Source organism: Heliangelus exortis, chromosome 20 (genome assembly GCF_036169615.1).
Source record: "Heliangelus exortis chromosome 20, bHelExo1.hap1, whole genome shotgun sequence".
NCBI lineage: Eukaryota > Metazoa > Chordata > Aves > Apodiformes > Trochilidae > Heliangelus > Heliangelus exortis.
This window is the reverse complement of record NC_092441.1, coordinates 2,965,582-2,988,224: the sequence shown is the minus strand read 5'-3', so window position 1 is coordinate 2,988,224 and position 22,643 is coordinate 2,965,582. Positions and strand designations below refer to the sequence as shown.

Sequence of the window (22,643 nt, the reverse complement as noted above, 5' to 3'; positions counted from 1 at the left end):
GGGACACTCAACAACTACAAAAGAGTGGACTCATGGTCGTGCTCCACTATCTTTAATTTACAATATAAATCCCCTCAACAAAAAGTGCAGGAAAGATACAACAAGTCCTTTTCACTGGTTAATGCATCCCCCATAGACACAAAGGACTTGCTGTGCCTTTATGTGGCACACACACAATGTTATAAAATATTCTGTAAATTAATAAGAGTTCATCTCCATTTATTCACGTCACACACAAAATGTCCACAAGGCCCTGGACACAGACACATTATGGCACACATACATACATACATACATACATACACACATACAGAAATCCTCTTATACAGCAATTTACACACCATCTCCATACGTTCAGAAAACCACCACATGACTGTCTGTGGGTAAAACCCACAATACGTGTGCTAAACACCAAAGAACCACAACAAAGCCATAAATTCCCAACAAATCCTAATCATAATTTGAAAAATAAATGTCATTCCCATGGCTACAGATTTTCATACAGGGGAAGTGGATGTTTATTTGAAGTTCCTCTACCCCAATACATCTCCATACTTGTAAGTCTGGCTGGGCGAGCACGTGCAATGTTTTATTTCACAAGAATGAAAGCTAGCTAATTAACTCCAATTAAGTCTTACTTGCTGATGATAAAAGTGCACACGAACATTTATCATAGAGGAGATAAAACTTGTTGCACCCAATCTTACTCTTAATTTAAAAACCCAGGTTTCTGGGTGCAGCCTGGCTGAACTGGTATGTCCATGGTATTTCATCAAATACCTGGTGACATGATTAGCTCTGCTGTTTTTTCCTGAACTTATAGTATCAAATCAGATGCCCTGTAAACTGTTTTTGTATACCTTTTCTTTGTGGACTTCTATTTGACAAGCAACTGCTTACAATTTGATCTGAAATTCAATAAAATAGAAGGATTTTTAGTTTGGTTTCTACCTATTCTACATATTTCAAACCCCTTATTCCTCTTCAGAGGGAATAGATTTTTCTTGCCTTATTAACTTATACCAGAGCATGAGGAGCACTAAGAGACATTTTGTACTCTCATTAAGTGTTCTATCAAGAAATAGGGAATGTATTTATTTCTAATCCTTCAGCACTGCATTACAAACACAGCCACCGAGACTGGAGAATCAGACTGAATCAGATGCAACTCATGTGCTGGTTGTTTCTTAAAATCTCACAAACCTGATGAATAGTTTTAGATTCCAGTTTTTTTCCTAAGAGTCACTGTGGCCAAGATTCATCCTGCCCCAGGCTCTTAGTCCCAGTACCTGCCAGTCCCTTGTTAGACCCCAGGGATGAGCTGAATGACACCAGTTGTGACTGGTGACATTAGGATCAATTTACTCAGTCTCTGTAAAGCAACCTTTTCATCTCAGACCTAATAATTGCTTGTACAATGTGATTATACACATCAGACAAGAGGAAAAAAAAAATCTCCATTATGTGTGCATAGCAATGCTCAGGAAACTGGAGAAACCACTATAACACGATGTCCCCTTATTGTACCTAACAAATAACTCATCTTTATTTTATTTTTTATTGCTTGGACACCTGTTTTTCCTACTCTGTGGGTGACACAGGAACTCATCCTTCCTCTGCAAATTACTGGAGGGAAGATGTCTGCCACCTCTTCCTGTGCATGCACATTCCCACCAGCAGCCCATGACTTGCTCTTCTGCCTAGGATGGTGTTTGCAATTTGTTTCTGATTCAGGCCATCTGGACAAGGAGTCAGCATTATCAGGGTGGTTTTTTTTTCAGGCATATAGATGGCTATTAAATCAGAGTGCCAGCTCTTCTGGCAAGCAGCTTCAGGATTCCTGTCTCTAGAGCACCATTCACCTTTTTTTCTGATTAAAAAAAAAAAATGATTCCTGTATGAATATTTAGTTAATATCCAGCAGAGTTCATCCCCATTGGATGGCTTTTCTCTGAAGAGTTTCATTATTGCTGTAACAAGCAAAACTTCTCAAGTCCTTTTTTATATTTGCATCAATACCATTCTAGGTCTGTAAGTGCAGGCATCTGTATTCATTTTGAAAGATGTTTCTTAGAGTCATTCTGCTGCCTCTAAATTGCCTTCTCTACCTACTCCTCTGATGGATCACTGTGGAACTGCCTGCATAGTTTGGGGATCAAAAAGCAATTAAAAACTGTCTCCTCCCTAAAGGGAAAGTCCTGGATTGCTCTGTCCCTATTTACAGGGGCTGTGAAAAGACAATGCCAAGCAGAACACCTTCATCAGCTTCTTTGGCAGTTGTGCCTCTCTATTTTATTATTTCCTGCTTGTAAGAAATATTCAATGAACAGGAATCACTTCCTGATTGAGCCCTATAAGGAAGTTCACAACCTAATTTCTCCTCACGTCTCAAAGCAAATTACAACCACTTCCTTTTCCAGACAGGCATCAGAACAAGTAGCTATTTCCCAAAAGCTTTTCAGGAAGGCTGCTTTAATCCTTGCAAACTCACTGTCTACAAATTCTTTGCATCCCCCATTCTCATCTTCCACAGGAATTGCCACTCGGTGCTCTCAGGGGACATTTCTCCCCACAACTCTTGGAGAATAATGAAAACCAAAGCAGTTTTCAGTTTCCACTGAGTCAGATTTCAGAATTTTTCCAAATTTCTTTTTCCCTGCAGCACATCCCTTGTTTGAAATCACCTCCGGACTTGAGAGTTTCAGCTCCCTTTGGCTCTTTGTCATCCTGTGACCAGCAACCCCCCTTCTGAGCTCCTGTCCTCTACTGTTGGGATTTTTCAGCTCCTCCTACCCATTCCGCAACAAAATTGGTTGTTGGTCCTACCCAGGCACTTTGGCAACAAGGTATCCTCAAGTTTCCACTAATCAGCAAAAGGGAGGAAGTGGTAACATAAATAACATTAATAAATACATTTGGGAGAGTGGTTGTTTGGTATTGAAGTGGTGAGAAGGAGGTAGAAATACATTGTACCTCTTTTTATCAACCCAGTTTCTGCACCTTGTGTGTTCCTGCTCCTGTGCATCCCCAGTCTGCACAACTCTACCTGGGCCTTTCTCTATTTACACTGATTTTCTTCTTTGTCCATTTCTCCTCAGACTGCAGGTTGGGAAATACCAGGTCATGAGGCAGATTTTAGTATTAAATTATGCCATGTGACAGCTGGTTTAGTTACACATGCTGGTATTAATGGGAAAATCTGAAGGTAAAACACAGCCAAAAAGAAGAGCAGGGGGGAAAAAAAAAAAAAAGAAGAAGAAAAAAAAAAAAAAGGAAAAAAGGGAAAAAAAAGAAAAAAAGAAAAAAAAAGGAAAAAAAAGGAAAAAAAGGGAAAAAAAGGAGGAAAAAAAAAGAAAAGAAGAAAAAAAAAGAAAAAAGAGAAAAAAAAAAAAAGAAAAAAGAAGCATATCATAAAAATTAATCATTTGCTAGGGATAAAATTGCAATTAATTGATCATTCCCAGACAGCAAAATCCTCCTTCCCTTCCTGACATATAAAGGATGCCAATATTTCAATTTGAGCCTCCTTGAATATGGTGCAAACCCCATTTTTCATGCAGATAGCTTGTGAATTATCCTCATACAGCTCTCCATAGAACTGGAAATAAATAGCTGGTGATGTACAGAACATTGAATGTAAAGCACTTTTTTAATATCAGTGTTCTCATCAGAATGCTGAGTGACAACATGTTTTCTTTTCTCATATCTCAGGTGTATTAAGAGCCTGCAAAACCATCTCCCTGTCACAGAGCTGAATAAGAGCTTGATCCTGGTATACACTGAAATATGACAGGGGCCCTTTGGGATGTTTCATGGGGTTTGACTCCAGATTGCATAAATAAAAATTTCTGCCTCAGCTGGAGTATTTGCTCTCACTGTTGTTCTGCAGATTCTCTCCTTCCCACCAGCAACCACTCTGGAAAATTTTGAATATCTGGTCCAAAAAGCAGTTCACATTCTTTTGAACACATCAGAACAATTCTCTTGTGTAGGCAAAATTTTCAGTCTTCAACTGTACACACAAAGGAGGCTGAAAGACTCCGACTTTGATACACAAACAAAGCACTCAAATGATGTGGAAAAAAGAACAAACCCCTCTTGTACCAACCACACAACAGAGCCTTTATTATTTATTTAGAGAAACATGGCACATGGGTTTGTAAGAAACAAAGCAGGTGATTTTTCCAAAGGAAAATTGGAGTTCCTTGACCAGAAAAACCAAATGCAAGAACCAGCCCTGGTGCAGAACAATTCCAGAGGGGCTCAGGGGGGTGGGAAAGCCTGGGAAGAACAAACACTGGGTGTCATGAACACAGCCCAGAGCTGGCTCAGAAAATTCTCCAACCCAAAAATGCTCAGAAAGTGAGAGATTATAAGAAGAAAAAGTATCATATCTGGTTTTCCTGCTCTCAGTTCTTCTTAGGTGGGCACCTGTGGTCACTGTGAGCCCCCAACGCCTCAGCACCAGCATCACCTCTCCTGTGGCCTTCATTTGCTTATTTAACTAAGGAAAAAGTATTTCCTGGGTCACTGTCAGCTGATAAAAATTGTCTTCAAAACCCCTACTTTTCCCAGCTTTTTTTTTGCACCAAAAGTGTAAGTTGTACATGGAGGGTTTAAGTTAAGAGCCAGAAGGAGCTCTGTAGGAGTGTCAGTATGGGCTGCACTGACAAGTAACCTGTGCCCATCAAAGCCAAGTTAGGAGCTGAATCACTGTGCTGTCTGTTGGCATCTCCAGGGTGCTTTTCTGACACTAAACTGATACAAAGAATAATTAGTTTATGCTGCTTGATTGCTGGAAAATATCTGTTTTGGGATACCAGCACCTTTAGCATCAGGTGGCACTTGATGTAGCAGGAAAAAACTCAGAGTTTCTGTGTGCTGGTTATGGGTCAGGTCATCTCACTGGCACTGAAGTCAAAGGGAATTTTCCCCCTATTCTGAGGGGGGCAGAAGGGTGTCAGTTTATTTAAAATAATGTCCAAAATCTTCTGTTAAAAAGGATGGTAATTTTGCAAGAGTAAGCTGAGCAGAATTTTGCTGTGTGAAGCTGAGGAGTGAATAGGTATTTTATATCTCATCCTTCAAATTATTACTTTTGACAGCTGAATATCATTTGTCACAGCTACAAGAAACTGCATCTTACATCTTGCATTTGGTTTATTCTGGGGAAATAAACGTGAGAAGAAAACAAAATCATGTCAGCTGGAATATACAGGATATTCTCTTCTTTTTCTCTGTCACCATTATATCACGATATGGTGATGCAGAGAAAGAAGAAGACAATTTTGTGGTGATTTTGTGGTGATACCACATCCTTCTGTGCTCTGCACAAGTGCTTACACTCATGGAAACACCAAGGACTGGAATGACAAGAGTTTGGCTGGGGAAATGCAGCTTTAAAATATCTGTTTAATTTAGAAGAACTGAAAAGAGAAAGCAGTGACACGCCAAACAAGCTGACATAAATTTAAAAAAAAAAAAAAACAACAAAACACTTTCAAAACCCCAAAGTGACGTTTAACTGAAAAAAGAAGTGTGGAAAAATCTCAGCCACAGAGACCTGACATGAGGAAGGATTCTTCTTTCTCAGGATGTAACCTTCATCCAGCTCCCCAATGGAATATTAATTTTCCAAAAAACAAAACCCCACCAAACCAAAAATAAACAGAAACTGTCCTTTAATGACAGTAGAGACTATTTTTGGTCTATTAATCCAGTATTGTGGATTAAAGACTGGAAAGATTAGCAAACTAATACATATCATAACAAGGGAACATCTTCTTAGGTTGTGCTAAGTCAGTCTCATGCTCCTGTTCCCTTTCCAAGGTTTGGTGACCTAAGCAGCCCAAAAGTGCAGTTTTTAGGTAGCTAAAATATTACAGATGCTCTTTCAACATTATTTACTTTTTTTTAAGAGCTGGGTTTTTTTTTACCCAGAAAATATATTTTTAAAAATCAGCTATCTCACACAAAAGGAAAAAAAAAAACAACTCATATGTAAGTGGCAGTGGGTTTGGTTCCAGCTGCTTTCTGTCCTGTCTGGGAGATAAGAGCTTTTAAAGCAGCTTGGTTTAAAAAGGTTTGGCACAGTCATTAAGCCAACTTGTACAGCTGACTAATATTATTCAGTTTGAGGCTATTCTGCTGTCCCTGGAAAAACAATGACAATTCATGGCTACATGATTAAGTAACACGAGGGAGGAAAAATGCATTTGGGTTTTTTTCTTAGAATAAAAAAAAAAAAAAAAAGAAAGAAAATGTGTAGCAAGCACACACACACACACACACCTGCATTTTGGGTGAGTTTTCAGCTTGTATCATAAATATTGTGCACTCCATAAGATGCTCATGAGCTGCTCTTTCCAACACATCTGGACATCTTCTCTTTCCCACTAAAATTTGTCACTGATGATGCCAGTTCTGGCAACGTTGGAATGACTGCAATTTTATTTTCTTCTCTTGCCATATTGTTGGCAGCATCTTTGTGTCTCCATGTGCAAGCAATAAAGGGGAACTGACCCCTGATATTTATTTTTGTTGTGTTTGCTTGAAAATACCAAATAATCACAAAACTCCAAGAAAAAGCTGGCTGGCTGGTGGTGCAGATTACAACACTAGAATCTAATTTTTTGGAGATATACACACATGTGGAGATTGTCAAAGCAGCTGAGTGGCCTTCTGGACACCAAAAGAAGTAGTTACAGTGTCCAAAAAACCCAATACAGCAGAAATATACTTTAATAAAGTGAGTACTTCTAAAAACATGGCCTTCATTTAGTTGTCTAAATAGAATTTGAGCCCTTCTGGGAGTCTGATTCCACTCCCTGATACTGGCCCCTTCTGAACCTGCTTCCTCTTAGAAAGCCTTTGCCCTGGATTTATTGCTGGAGATTAGAAGCTGTCACAAAAAGAAATGAATTTATTATTCACTTCCTCCCCTCTGATGGGAGGGGATTTTCTACTCTGATTTTTTTTTTTTTTTCTACTCTGATTTTCTACTTTGTGGCAGAAAATGAGTCTGTTACCAGGACCCAGAGCAATGCCACCTCCTGAGCATCTATCCCAGGCCACATCAGAGGGAGCCTCAAGAGCAGCAGGAATTTCTAGCAAAAAATCTGGCTCAAGGTAAAATAATATTTTCTGTTGTGTCAGCCCTAAATTCCCCCACGCCTTTTTTTTTTTTTTTTTTTTTTTTTTTTTTTATAATATTCAAGAGCTCTCGTAGAAATCAGCTTGTAAAAGTCAATAGCCTTCCCTCTGGAGCTGGTGTTTCATAAAATTTTCAGTGCTGAAATGACATTTTTGGCTTTTTCAGGCTTGTCAGTCAACAGTGAAGTGAGGGGTTCCACTTTTGGAGTACATTTGCTCAGAATAGCAGATTAAAATATATATGGAAAAATTATATATATATAATATATATATATTACATACATATACATATATAACATATATGGAAAAATTATAGTCTTTGTGCTTATTAATAAAGATTTGGGAAAGTTTTCTACCTTGTATTTGTAATTATATGCAAATTGATTCAAATCCTGGATAAAAACATTGACAAAATCCCATTGAAAACTCCACCTGGTGCCAACGCCAAGAGTCTGCCTGGGTTTGGGTTCCAGCAGAAGGGAGATCAGTCTCTGTTTTGATGACCCAAGACCCAAATCCCCCAAAAGATGGATTTACTCATCTGGAACACTCTGGACTTCTGCCCAGAAAGAATTTCAGTGCTGACTTAACAGGGATCACTGGATCTATCTATGAGCTGTTCATTTATTAGGTGATACCAGGGGGTACCTCTGAGACAGCCCAAGAGCTTTGATCCTGGGTTGTTTTTAGACACATGGACTTTTAAATACAGTTTTTAATGGAGATGAAAACACCCCAAAGCTTCTTGAATGTGGAGCTCCCTACTCATGATTTGGGAAAACCAAGGAGTTGGAGGAAATAAGCCTGGGGGTAACTGGGTATCCTGGTACCCTTAGGGCACTGAGCCAAGGGATGGAGGCTCAGGCAATTCAGGAGCTTTCTCAGTCACCCTGAGAAATCCTTTCTTGGGAAGGATGGAGTCATTCTAGGATGAAAACCAGCAAAGATTGCTCCACTGGATCCCCAAAGTGCTAAAATGTTAATGACATTTCTGATGGACTAAAAGCATAAAGTGCTTTCCTGCAGCCCTGGGCTTTCCTTGGAGAACTCACAGCAGATCCTGACCAGGGCTGAACTCTCTCCAGCTTGTAAAGAAGATGACAACCTGAGGCAATACATACATATATTTATATATACATACATATTTATATATATATATAAATGGATATAGAAAACCCAAGCTCAGATGCTGCTCTCCTAGAAATCCGTGGCACCTGGCTTAAAAGAAAGTGGAAGAATAATGATGAAAGGAATCTTGAAAACTTTTTGAAGCTTGATTGGGGTAGAGAAACAATTTAGGTTGAGATTAGAGAGTATTCTCCTGTCCTTTCTGTCCTCTCCATTAGGATGGCTGAATATCTGGCTTCTTTCTTGAGGTCAGTTATCTAACTCTACACCTGCACTGAGGGGGGGGAAAAAAAAAAAAAAAAAAAAAAAAAGGTGGGAAGAGGCAAAAAAAGCAGAAGGTCTGTGGTTTCATACCGTGCTTTAATGTCAACATCTCAAAAATTGTCCCTTGCAGAGCTGCTCACAGCAGGTTCAAACTCCCAGAGAGAATAATTTGCCCTCAAGGCTTCAAAATTTAACATTCACAGTGAAGAAATTTAACACAAGATTTTTTTTTTTTTTTTTTAGACAGCATTTTGCTGAATTTATGAGAGGAACAGACTGTTTCACAATATTTGGGTCACAGTAGAACTGTGAGAAAGATTCTGTGGATTTGCTGTGCAGGAAATGAGAAGGCGGAGAGGAGGAAGTAGCTTTAAAATGCTCTTGGGTTTTGTACACTGAGAATTTAATGCATGTGAAAAGCAGAACACCTTCACACCTCTGAGAGAAAATGTAGCTCTGCTGTCACCATTTTTTAGTGCCAGCCCTCTGACATCTCAGATTAATTTAAAAATTGGGTATTTTAATACTAAATTCCAGTAAACAGGTGGATGCTTTAAGTGATTTAAGGTCTAGGACTAAAATAATCATTATTTCACTAACTTCAGAAAAAAACATGAAGGAACTTCAGTGGCAGCTAGAACTGCAGTTTACCCCTAAAATATGCTAACTGAAAATATATTTTTTTGAGCTATACAGGCACTGCTTGCTCTTTGTATCACTGAGACATTCACTCAGGCCAGTAACAGCTACTGTGTGTTTGCTACCAACATCTCCAAATACATGAAATATAAAATTTCCCTGGAAAAGAATCCCCTGCAAATTAATTTTGGCTTCTGACTGTCTGAATATTTCCCTAGGAATTAATATGTACTTCTAAATTGTCCAGACAGTTCCACACTGAGTATGAGATGCAACTGATACCGAGGAAGTAGCAATAATTTCAATTTGTGCAGAAAAAAACGCAGCTTTTTTTAAGACTAAAAACGACTTAAGTTTCCCTCCTCATTTTTTATTTCCCATCTCTTCAATGCAAAGGAGCACTCCAATTTTGGATGTATTGGGGAGAGGTGGTAAAAATGTTTGTACAGCACCCAAATGAGAACAAACATTAAAAGAACTGTCCAGGCACCATGAAAGGCAGTGATTTGCCTGTGACTGAACACCTCCTCCTGCAGAGGGACATGGATACATCCATCAGCCACATGCCCAGCACCTCTTCCTACCCAGGGGATGGGTGTGCACAGGGACTGATGCAAGAAAGAAAAAGAACAGAGTGAAGGAACCTGGAAATTTTATCCTTGCAGGGAAAAAAAAAAAGATTGTTGGTTCCAGCACATCCAGAGTGGCTCACAAAGGGATGCTGGCATATCCAGGAGGATTGCAGCCAGGCCTGGCTTTGTGCTCTCTCTCTGTGTCCCTAACCAAATCCTCTTGGTTTGGGCAACATCTGCATTTTGAACTGGAAGGACTTGGCTGGGCATTTTCTGGTTGAAGAACACTCAAAATGGTGCAAGTGGTGGGTAGTGAAAGTGTAAGAATAATTGTCCCAGGGGACAGACTGCCTGGGAATCTGTGGCAGGATCAGAGGTGTGACATATCCTACAACATCAGGAAAATTGGAGCATCAACTAGAGAAGCAGATAGAGAGATTAGAGGAAGGATTTACAGCCTGGCTCATTAGTTGTTACCTCACACTGACCTTCAGGCTGTCTAGTTCTTGCAAACTTTCTGCTTAATATCTCTAGACGAGAGAAATTCCTGTCTGAAAGCCTTTGTCTACCTTATTATCTTGTGTTCTGACTATTACAGTGTTTTTTCCTATTGTCATGACAGCTCCAGATGACCTCTGCTGTCAGGGAAGAATGCTGTTGCACAGACTGATTTTCGTCATCGTGTTTCTATTAGGATCCCTCTTCTATTTTTTTTTCCTCCTTCTCTTCTTCATGACACATTTTTACTTTCACTTTGGAGGCCTTTGCTGGCTTCTCCTCTTCTTCCCTATTATTCCTTACTGAAACCATTCTGATCAGCCAGTGATGTTTGGCTCCATCACTCAATTACCATGTTTTCAACTCTTGATCTCTGCTGTTCTGCCCCACATATTTGAAGCTGGGTCACACTGCTTCTGCAGAGCCCACCTGATCCCTCCCCTGTATCCTCCTTTTAGGTGATGCCAGCACCAAGCCAGGTAACAATTAGACTGCTGGGATACCAATATTCCATATTTCCTGCTACCCAATAGCATCTCAGGGGGTTCTTCCATCACTTTCTTTCCTTGCAGCTACCTTTTTGTCCCTTAGAATACAATACTATTTATAATACATCCCATCAGTCTGTCCTGCATTATATGGTCATGATTCCTCCATGATTTGGTTTAGAGGAGCTATTATAATAAACAGCACATGGGCTAAAGGAGTGGGGTTGGGTTTGATAGAAAAGCAGGTGATATATACAATTATTTACTGTCACCCAAGTCAGAAAGAGCTAGGTTAGATGAATCCATACAATGGTAACCATGCCTTCTCCAGCTACTGGAAAATCACCAGTTATTTGTAACAGCCATTCTAATGTTTGTTACTGGAGAGAAATAAGTTTTCAAAAAGAATCAGACTATTGGCAGTGATGCTGTTGTGTCCAGTTGAAATATTCCTCCCTCTCTCCCTTTCACACACAATTATCCCCTCTGACTTTCAATTCTAAAAGCTGTAAAGTTATCCCCCACTAAACCTGCAGAAAAACCAACCTGCCCATAATTGAACTAAATGGTTTTTCCCCTTTTTAAAGGGGCATAGGAAACTTTTCAGATCAAGAGGGCACTTGAGAGACATGGTACCTTCTGCCATCTGCTGAGCAGAGCCAGAAATGCTGAAAGGATTCAGTTGTGCCCATCTCTTTCTGGGCTATTTTAAACACAGAGAAGAATGTAATCAAAATAGCAGGCAGACCCAAGGAAGGACTTAAAACAGAGGCAAGAAAGCTGATGACAGCATTACAGTGTGTTGGGAAAGGAAAAGAAACTTGGGATGATTTGTAGAGAAAAAGAGGGAGGCGCAGGCTGCAAGGAATGGAAAAATAATCAGATGCAACTCGAGAAAACCAAGTTTTTCTCTGTTGATTTAGCAGTGGTTCTTTGCCCTTTGGCACTGTGTATTTGGTAAATATTTTGAGCAGAACACTCACTTGCTTTCTGGGAAGCATAGCCTGTTCCTAATTGTTTAACGTTGTGGCTAAAATTTATGTTTTAAATGCAAACAGAGAGGCTTTCTAAAACAACAAAAAAAATAAACTATTTAAGATCCCAGCAGTAAGAGTTTGACATAACCCAGTCAGAAGGTAGTGAGAGCTTCAAATGTCCCTCACTCCCCCTCGCAGGCTGTGAGTCAGCAGGGAAGGAGGATACTTAGATTAGAAATACCAAACTGTGGAACAATGATCACACAAATGTTATTTTGGTTGCACTTCAGATGCTCCTGCAGTTAAAAATCTGCTAAATTAGGAGAGCTGCAGTGATGAGAACCTCAGCTGCTTTCTGGGGAATTTTCACTGGATGACCCCAAATCACAGCACCAAACCAAGGTTTTATGCCACCCCAAAATATGTCACTTTGACCCTGTTGGCACAAAAGCAAACAGTCCAGAATCTTTATTTCATTTTTCCTGAGAAAGGGCATTGCAGGCCCTGTCTTTGCTGCTTTTACTTATCTGTTAATAGAAACATGGTTACAGACAACATCAATCTGATCAAACAGCCCCCTGCAGCCTGAATTTCAGGCCAGGTCACTGGTTTAGGTAAAGTTGGTCACTGGTTTAGGTAAAGTTGGTCACTGGTTTAGGTAAAGTTGGTCCCATGACTGGAGGCAGATGGCAATCCCACTGCCCCTCCCTCCAACACTGATCATTTCACCTTAAAAATGATTTTGTTGTGAGTCTCAGGACTCTTGAGTAGCTAGAAACATAAACACTAAAGTGAGACACAGAAGCTCCTTTGTGACAGTTGTATTATTTGATTCCAAACACCCTCATCCTCTAAAGAGGCTGAAAATTCTGTTTTTTCACAACTGTGGGTCCCACCAGGAGCTGCTCTGCAGAAGCAGCAGAGAGGAGATGTTGGCAGCAGAGACAGGGATTTGAATCCCTGCATTCTGCCCAAACACAACATGTGATGATTGTCTCAGCCTTTATTACCAGCAGCACAAGGAACCTTTTATCTTCTGTTTACTAGGATGGGAATAAACACAAAGAGTTAATGTGTAACCATCCTTTTGGGGATGCCTTTATTTCTGAGAGAAGAAACACCGGACCCAGGGTCATTTGGGCTCACAGACTGCAGCAATGTTCTCCCTGGCACTGGTTGGGTGCTTGGTTGCTCTGAGCCCCTGTTTTCTTGCAGCAAAAGGTAAGCACCTTCTACTTTCTAACAGCCAGTGCTCTCTTGATGGGTGAATAAGGGAAACTGTAGAGAGAAATAGGATTTTGAAGCCTGCAAACAATCTTGAAGGGGAAATATCTCTAAAAGCTCTTGACTGCCTTTTTCCCCTTCCATTCCTTTCTCTGCCAGGACTTGACCTGGCTCCATCCCTCTGCCCATCTCCTTGCTCACCTGCCTGGCACTGCTCCTCTCTCATTTTCCTCCTCCTTTCCCCTCCACCGAGGGCTCTGGGCACTGTTCCACCTGCTCTCTCCCTCTCTTTGCTGTGCATTTCTACAGCCCAAGCTTTGTGTCCTTCTGTTGTGTGCCCAGAGCCTCAGGAGGAGCCTCTCTGCTGGTCCTTTGCAGGAGCAGAATCTGCACCCCCTGTTCCTCCCTCCTTGCTCCCCTCCTCTTCTCACCCTCTGGCTGAGGAGTTGTTGAAGCTGTCAACACCTTCAAGCTGTTGTGGAGTCAGAACTGTCTGATGTAGCAGAGTGTTTGCCCCACTGAAAGTGGAGGAGAATGAGGGAAATCAGATAAAAATAAATCTAATTAAAAAAAAAAAAAAAAAAAAAAAAAAAAAAAGTCAGGCTGACTTCACCAAAATAATTTGGATTAAAAATCAAGTGCATTAGTTCACTTCTAAGTCTCTCTCAGTCTCTTTCATCCAAGATAATTTACAATTGACTCATTTTACAGAATGCCCTCATAAATCCACATCCAAGAGAAAGTAAACATTCATTAAAAAACAAGCAATAGGAGGACCACAGATAGAGCTGCCAAGTACAAAAGGCAGAACACTTTTTTTTTGCTACTACTTATAGTACCCTTTGTCTGTCTCAATAAATTCCATACCTGTAGATCTCAGGGCAGGAACTTGGTGTAGCCAACCACAACATAGAAACTTGTGCTTCCAGTTGAGAACTAAACCCAACTCCAACTTTCTGCCCCACTTTTTCTCAATTCTCTCCTTTCCCCCAGTCTGCCCCAAGCCCCCAGAAGTGATGTTTGCCACCATTGATGTAGAGAAAAGTGTGTACGACGTGGGAGAGACCATAGAATACACCTGCAGGCCTGGCTTTGTCCCCAACAATGGCCAAACCAGGTACACCTGTCTCCCAACAGGCAGATGGCCTCTCAACACCCTGCTCTGCCTCCGTGAGTAAACCCCAAGGGATCCTGAGCCTCAATTTTATGCCCTCTTTGCTGCCATGCCAAGTTGGAAAGGATGCTTGCTCAATGTGATGCATTTTAACTGAGAGATTTCTGCTCTCTGATGGGTCTTTCCTGGCTTGAGGATAACTGGGTGTGGGGGAGAAGAGGGGCAAATAACAGGGGAGGGATCTTCCCATGCATGTCCCATGTTTTCCCTTAAGCTCTGGGATGGATCAGGACAAGGGGAACCTTAATCTGACAGCCCAGCAATGCTTATATTCTGCTTATCATGGTTATCATTTATACTTATATATTCTTATATACTTATATATTCTAGTATTCGTGGTTATCATTTCACTGCACAGAAGTAGCTTTCCTCATGCAATCAAATGATAAAAATTATTTCATCACTAGAACTCTGAAACCACTCGACCTTGGTACAAACATAGAATAATTGGGCTTACAAAATGTAGTACAAAAAGCACCAGGACCCCTCAATGATTTGTTGCCATTGTATTAGTTGCCTGCCTCACAAAATAATGCCCTTTTCTTAAATCTTCAATCAACAGCAAAGAGATGTCCCAGACCTCCACCCTTGGAGAATGGAAAAATTGATGCTATAGACCACCACTATCAGAGTTCTTTAAGTTTTTCATGTGAACCAGGGTAAGTGTCCCCTTCCTCCTGCTGTTGAGCAGCCAAATTAAATCAAAATTTGACATTCTAACAGCAGCTGCAGCAGCATTACAAACCAGGGAACTTCAACTGCAGCACATAAAAGTTCACCTGCATTTCAAAAACTAAAAAACCCCAACAAAACACATCCTCTGTTCAGTCTGTAGCACCCTTGCACTGTTTTACTCCAAAGCAATATCTTACAGATAAAGAAACCATCAAAACAGCAGAGATTTTATGCAAAGATTTATTTTGGACTACTTTCTCCTGCTTTTAAATCCTCTTACTAAATCCTGAGATGAAATCCTACAGCAGGGAGAAGATAATCTCCCTCCAAGTTGTCATGCCATGAGGCTCTGGAGACTGAAAACTTGGTTTCTGTGCTTTTCCCAATTCAGCAAATAAAAAAAAAAAGTGTTAATCCTAGCTTGGTCTCTGAAGCAAATGTGCTTTTACTCAAGGATACTTGCTAGCTTTAGAAACAAGGATACATTTAAAAATGTTTGATGGTATAATAATAATAAAATAAAAATAAATAAGAATATTTGATGGTAATACAGAGTTAATTTTACTTAAGTAATTAGCTAAGAAACAGTGCTTACCTGGGGAGGTCATAGATTAAACATAGCCTAAAATTCATCAAAAAAACCACCAACAGCCTCAGTTACCTCCTTCTACAAAACTAGAGGAAGGTAAAGAATAAGCAACTCAGCTGTGACACCAGATGTAGCAAAGCAACTTGATTTAATTTTGCTAATTATAATTGACTGGTTTTCAGCTGTGTGAAACTGCAATGACAGACACAGGAGGAACATTTCTTTAAGACTCAGAGTAAGTGCTACTAATAAAAGTACAGGGGAAAGGAGAGAAGCATTTAGAGTGCACATAAATAAATAAAATAATGCATCTCAGTGACTTCAGTTCCTAAGAGTACTGAGTTCTTTGCAATAGTTTGATCCTAATTGCCATAATTAGCTAGGAACTCCTCCTAAGAAACCCAACCATACCCACAGATCAATGCTCACTACTTACATACATCCCCAGCATTAATCAGTTGTAGAAATTAATGTGTAAGGGAGAATACATGGCTGAAAGGCCAAAACATCTCTCTGCATCAAGCCTTTTGTCTGGAACTTGCACTACTCAAATACCAAGAGTTTTTCATATTTGTATTTAAACTTTGAGGTCAGGAAGCATTAGAAGCAGAGAATGATTTCAGATCTGGATTCTGAAGTCTGGTGATGAGAAATGGTAATTTTGCTTGCAAAGAACAACTCGTTGGATTCCTTGTTTGTTCCACTTTCTGATAAGCAGGAGTTTTTGTTTCCAGTTACAACCTGGTTGGGACAAAAATGAGCCAGTGCATGGCAGATGGGAAGTGGAGTGGAATTTTTCCCCAGTGTCAACGTAAGTGGTTAAATACTAAAGAACTATTCTGTCCTTATTCTTATGTCAGAAATATTCCTTTGCATTGCTCAGAATTACATATGCACTAAGTCAGAGACCTCCTCTAGTGCTCTGAAAAGAAAAAAAAAAAAAAAAAAAAGGCTAGGAAAAGAAGCACCCTGTATGTTTGGTTTTAGACGTGTGGAATCTAGTTTTAGAAAAACACATTTAAAGTTCTGTACAAAAAGCCAGGATCAGGGATGTTATTTAGAGCTGAAGGTAAGATGCTTATCCACTCAAATTCATCCTCCCTTTGTATAAAATGAGGATATTGTAATGCATTTGCAACAGTTAAAAGTGTTTTTGCTATAACCTGTCCTGCATAAAGAATTTACTGAAAGAGGACTTGAAAAAGAGACTCTTGAGCCTTTTCATCTGACCTTTTTTGCCTGTTAGCCATGCTGTGGGTGCTGTGGGTTAATTCAGTGAGCAGCACGTTGCTCCTCTGAGGCCAGGAGGAATCAGCTTTTTGAGCTTGAATTTCTGTGACTATTTTGCCAGCGGTGACTTGTGCACCCCCTGCACTTCCTGAGTTTGGGACCCTCTCTTACCGCCGCTCAAAGCCTGGAAATGTTTCCAAATTCCTGGACACAATAACTTTTGAATGTGTCCCTCCTCTGGCACTGATTGGGAACGAGACAGCCACCTGCATGGCTGATGGGAACTGGAGCAGCATTCCGGAGTGCAAAGGTATGGGACTTGTATTCCCTAAAAATATTCCCTTAAATTGTATGCATAACCCTACAGGAACAACTGGGATGTTTTATTTTCCAGTTCTTATTACAAGCATGCTGTAGAATTATTCTGAAAATCAGGCTGCTGACTGCAAGGTGATTGCTAACAAGATTGCACACCCCATGGGACTGACAAAATATTTGCTGCAGGTATAAAGGTTGGATAAACAAAACCTGCTCAATGTATTGGGGATTCAGCCCAGCCTTCAGATGCAGGGAACATTTTATTCTGCTAAGTGCCAGGATTAAGCTGAGAAACTGACAACCTTACTCTCACTTCGCTGGTTTCAGTGAAACTGTGCCACATCTAAGTATTTTTTGGATCTAAGCACAGATTGCAACAGATGTGTACTTAAAACAAGCAATGTTTATTATTTAAATAATCTTTCACCTGGCTACGTTTTCCTGTGCAAGAGGAAAAATGAACCACCCTGAGATTTCTATGTGCTTTTTTCAAGTACATAGTAAGTCATCCAGACCCACAGCACTGATAAAGCTTGGTTTTTATTTTTCTACTGCAGTTGTCACGTGCTCCACTCCACTTGGGATTGAAAATGGATTTATAGACCTTGTTCCTCGTAGAACCTATCACTACAATGAAAGTGTCAGCTTCAGCTGCAACCCCAGCTATGTGCTGGATGGACCCAAGCATTCCCGGTGTGAAAAGACTGGAAACTGGTCCACAAAGCCAACCTGTAAAGGTATAGACACACATTATCTGTTAGAATCCCTGTTATCAAATTTATTTCTCTTTCAAGACCACTGCTCTGCTTGCTAGTGAGCTACTACACCTTTCCTCCCAAAAAACCCAAAGTAGTAAATTCAGGACACTGATAACCTCAACCCACTGCCCACACTGAATATTGTGTGAGATGATGTATCTGGATTGACTTAAAGAATCACCCAGGCAATTTTAGTTGGTCTGAATATTTCCTCTGCTCTTCCAATTAATGAAATTCGAATTTTTACTGACGCTGGATTTTCACTGAAAACTTTTGACCCTATCCCTGGGGGTCTGAACTTCTTCAGCATTGTAAGTACAATCCAAGACACATGATTTTTCATTCTCAAATATCACCTGTACAGATTTCTGATGGGATCTCCTCTACCCACTTTTCAGAACAGAACTATAATTATCCTGATATCTTGCTTGTAACTTCATTGGTTCCCAGGCCCGTGTAAAATCCCTGTTAAGAAAGCTGTGGTGTTATACAATGGGGAGAAGAAAAGGGTACAAAACGACCTGAAGGATGGCATTCTGCATGGTGAAACTGTGTCCTTCTTCTGCAAGAATAAAGAGAAATCCTGTGCCTACACTGTGGATGTTCCCTGTGTGGATGGCAACCTCACTCTCCCTGCCTGTTTCAAAGGTAGGAACAAAGCAGCTTCAGGGGGTGCAAAAACAAGTCCTGGAGGGCAATGCCATAATTCACCTTCAAGCCCCATTTGTCTGGCTAATTCATCTGTCTTGTACTAAAGTTACTGGGTATTTTAGGAAGAAATGGGTTAAAAGGAGAGAATGCACAGCAAGACTTCTTTTGGGTCTATTAAAACCCTCCATAAATTCCTGTTTCATTTTTTAGGGTGGTCTAACCCCACCAAAAGGCCATAGGTGAAATATTCTGGGATTTCATGAAGCCCTGAGAACCTGATGTATTCACATTTATTCTGGTGAATTATTTCTCCCTGGTGCTGCTGGGCAACACACTGGTTGTGAGTTCACACCAAGAGCCTTAAAAAGCAGCTGCCAGCTGTAGTGAGGGATTGATGCTGGAGGAACTGCTACACATGCACACAGGTTTTGAGAAAAATAAACAGACCAAATACTGGAGCTTCTTAGTCAGGGAAAATGCTTTGCATTTGTTCTATCAGTATTTCTTGAATAGTTTTATTTCCATTTGCAAGTGAAGGACAAAACAGCCTCTGCGTGAGGAAAAGATTTCTCCTCCTGTTTGGTTTGGCTTCTGATGGATGCTTCCATGAAAATAGAAATAGTGGATTTCTATGATGCTAAATGCTCTGCTCACCCAGCAGGGTCCAAGAAGCCTGCTGCTTCCAGCAATCACACATTTCAAGGATTTAACCTCAAGATATTCACTCCATGTTTCCAACAGAACGGGGCTTTTTTTCGACTCTGGTGAAAAAGGACCCATCAGACATGAAACCCTGTGAAGAGGAACAGTGAAGCAGAGAAGCAGCACAGCCCTAAGCTTCTGCCTTCCTGAGATAAAACATCACCAACCAGAGAGAGGGCAACTTAGGTCCTGTGAGTGTAAATTTCCAGGTGAACTCCAGACTTTCCATGAGCACAGTCTCCCCTGTCATCCTCACCACCATCTCTGCAAGCCCCTTTCACAAGCTTTGACACAGGATCTCAGCCACTAACTTTCATTCTCTTTTCTCTGCCTCCTTCAAAATCCTCTTCAAAATCCTATTTCTCTCTCTGCAATTCCACCACTCGTGCAATTGTGACTTCCTCAATAGCAGCAATAAAGTAATTTTTCAGTCAATAGTGTGTTGTTATTTAGCATTACCTCAGCAGCAGGCAAATCCTCTAGGTCTTCACTGATTTATGCAGAAAGGCCTTCATCATCAGTAATTAGCTGGGTTCTGATTCCATCACTGCTCCCCTGTGACAGGGAGCAGACCTTTAATTACAGAAAGACAGGAGATATTCAGCCTGGGATTTTCCAGAATTTAGTAAGCAGAAGACTGAGATTTCCAAAAGAGAAAGCCAAGCATAGTTTAAATGACAACAGCATCAGATAAAGGGCTCTTACACTTTAAAAAAATTACTAAAGTTAATAAGACTTTATTTTTTTGAGATTCTAACTTCACCTGAAACTCTTTTAAAACAACTGTTAATTTTTACCACTGTTTCAATATTGAGCAATGCAACTGATTCCTTTTTAAAAGGAAAGGAGAACCATTGAGCAACATTAATGATTTCTGGTCATTAAATAGCTCTGAAGCAAACTGTACTTTTAATTTTATTTATAATACATGCAGTTGACTGGTATGATCCAGTCTGGCAAGTTTTCCACTTACGACTCTATTTCCATTAAGAAACAAATAGTTATAATCCCAATACACTAGAAAATGATAAATATTTGTTGTATAGGAGAGATTGAGGCTGCTGTTATTAACTATTTAATACTTTGTACTCATCAGCAATTTAATTCTCTAATGCAGAGAGAGAAAAATTCACACTAGCACCTGAACAGGGTATTTTTTTGGTACCAAGTACACTGTATTTGGGCTTCTAGCATGGTTAAGTGGGACCCTTGAATGATGTTGGACTTACAGGCCAAGATATTCATAATAACTTGTAAAGCACACATGGATCAGGTGGCAGGAACCTAGCTGGAAATCTTGTCTAAATGTTGTGTGGCTACATCTCTGGGATCTGGATGTTCAGAACAGCAGCTGAAATACCAAACACAGTTTAATATTAACTTGTGTTTCATAGCAAAACACTGTGAAGTTGGCCTAAGTAAACTTAGCACTGACTGCCACAGAAATGCTGCTTTTCCCTGAAATGCTTTGTGTTTTGCACAAAAACAGCTGTCCCAGGAACATTTAGATTTTTCTAAGCAGATGTTCCCATTTCTACTTCCTGAAAATAATGTATTGCAACTAGAGGTGTTCCCAAGGTTGGTCTGAGTGAGGGAAACCTGCCTTTTTTAAAAAAAGATGTTGGAAAGAACACCTTAAGCTGTGCTCATGTTGCTGATAGCAACCTGCTGAGACAGTTCCAGAGATAAGAGAACATGGTAAAATGAGATTTAAAAAAAATAATTTACTTCAATGAAGTTATTTCTCTAACCTGCCTGCAAACAGTCATGTTGGTGAGTCCATTCAGCTTCCCATATTCTACCAGCTAAAAAAAAAAAAATGATTTTCTGTCTCCTGTGATTTGCACTGACATGGACAAAGTGATTTCATGATTACCAAATTCCCAGGACAAATCTGGATATCTGAAGTGATGACTCAAGAGGTGAAAAGTCTGGGAAGTTCATCTCTTTCAGCAAGCCAGCCACCCAGGAGCCTTGTTGTGTTTCAAGTATCTTCCACTATTTTAAAACAGATTAAAAGCAGCCATAGCTTCAAAAATATATTCAATGACAATTGCTTTAAATTTGGGATTTCAAAGCAATGAATAATCTGTGTAACCTACTCCTGACATTCTACCAGGGGCAGAATATTCCACAAGTGATTTCTGCACTGCTTCTATATAAATGTTGATTTAAGGAGCAATGTGCACTCTGAGCAGGCAAAAACTGGAGCTGTCAGAACTATCAGCAAATGAGCTTTAATACAGAATAATTCCTGCTGCAGATCAGCTGAGGAATCAAAGAAAACAGCCAATTTTCTACTGTACATTTAAGAAACTCTTGTTTGATGTATATGTGCATGTGAATCATCCTTAGAAGAGTTAAAGAGTTTACTCATTAGGGATAAAAGCCCTTCAGATGCTATACACACAGAGATGATATCAATGATGGATTTGGGGGAAGGAGAAATAATTAATTGAATCAAAGGGGTCAGACGTTTTATTTGGCATCAAATATATGCAATTATTTTATTGACTCAGGAGGAGACTGGAGAGCTGAAAGGACAGAGAGATTTTGGATTAAACCACGGTGTTCTTGACACGGCTACAAAACAAGAGTAACCTCTGTCTTTTGTGGAGAAATGTCAGGCAAGCACTTAGTTTTTCCATTCCACAACACTCCCTCCTATTTTCTGTCCTTGGGATAGGACATAAACAACCCAGGAAACACGAACAAAATCACTCTGTTATCTACAAGGATTTACTTAAACAAATTTTACTTAAAAAAACCCTCAGAAACTGTGGCTAAAATTTGCTCTGCAATTATTCAGCCTGCAACTGCAATTCCAGTCTCATTTTATCTGCTCACGTGTCTGATACCCACTACAGAGCTACAAAATCACTGCTCAGACTCAAAAGCCCCTTCTGATTTATTGACCTTTAATTTCCCAGTGGCAAATATTTTCCATTAAGCTTTGGAATGGAAGAACTTTTTTTTTTTTTTTTTTTTTCTTTTCCCCTCAAATACAGATTGCGAGGAAGCTGTAAAAATAAACCCAGCCAAAACCCAAGTACAAGCAATTCAAACAGAAGAAACACACCCTGAACAACCCAAATTTATCTCCTCTTGGTTCTGCATCCTCACTTTTCCAGCCCAGCCTGGAGCATCCAATCCATCCCTGGTGTAACCGGGGTCCCAGCCCACCTCGGGACATTCCTGCCTTTTCCCAATTCTCCCTTGGTATTCCCTGGGGATCTTTTTAAGGTGTGGGAAAGACTTGAACCTACAAAGAAATATTTACCCCCGGATACGTATTTCTGGGGGAGGATCGGGGAGGTGCAGCTGGGACATTAATCACTTAGCACAGTAATTAATGAGCCCAGGCAGGGATCGTGTCCCTCGATGGAAAAGGAGGGGGGGGGGACACCTTCAACACATCCGAAATGTTCTTTTCCTCCTCGGTTCCGACCCGCACACCCCAACCTCCCCCGCTCAGCCCTCACCGCTCCCTTCCCGGGCGGTACCGGGGCCAGTGGTAGCCCCGGGCTCGCCTCCTCCGGGTCGGGTCGGGCTGTCCCCGGCTGTTGTCGCTCAGCAACCCGCGGAAACGGAAACGCGCGGAGCC

The 22,643-nt window shown here is 40.4% G+C and overlaps 1 protein-coding gene across 1 annotated transcript; it reads left to right on the top strand.

Annotated features, from left to right (window-relative positions):
- Positions 1 to 12,681: 12,681 nt before the first annotated feature.
- On the top strand, positions 12,682 to 19,474 carry APOH (apolipoprotein H). Its single transcript, XM_071764139.1, has 8 exons — positions 12,682 to 12,939; positions 13,936 to 14,112; positions 14,679 to 14,775; positions 16,115 to 16,191; positions 16,732 to 16,920; positions 17,486 to 17,665; positions 18,137 to 18,334; positions 19,079 to 19,474. The coding sequence occupies exons 1-8, from the start codon at positions 12,876 to 12,878 to the stop codon at positions 19,147 to 19,149; spliced, it is 1,053 nt and encodes a 350-aa protein (XP_071620240.1). The 5' UTR covers positions 12,682 to 12,875; the 3' UTR covers positions 19,150 to 19,474.
- Positions 19,475 to 22,643: the final 3,169 nt, after the last annotated feature.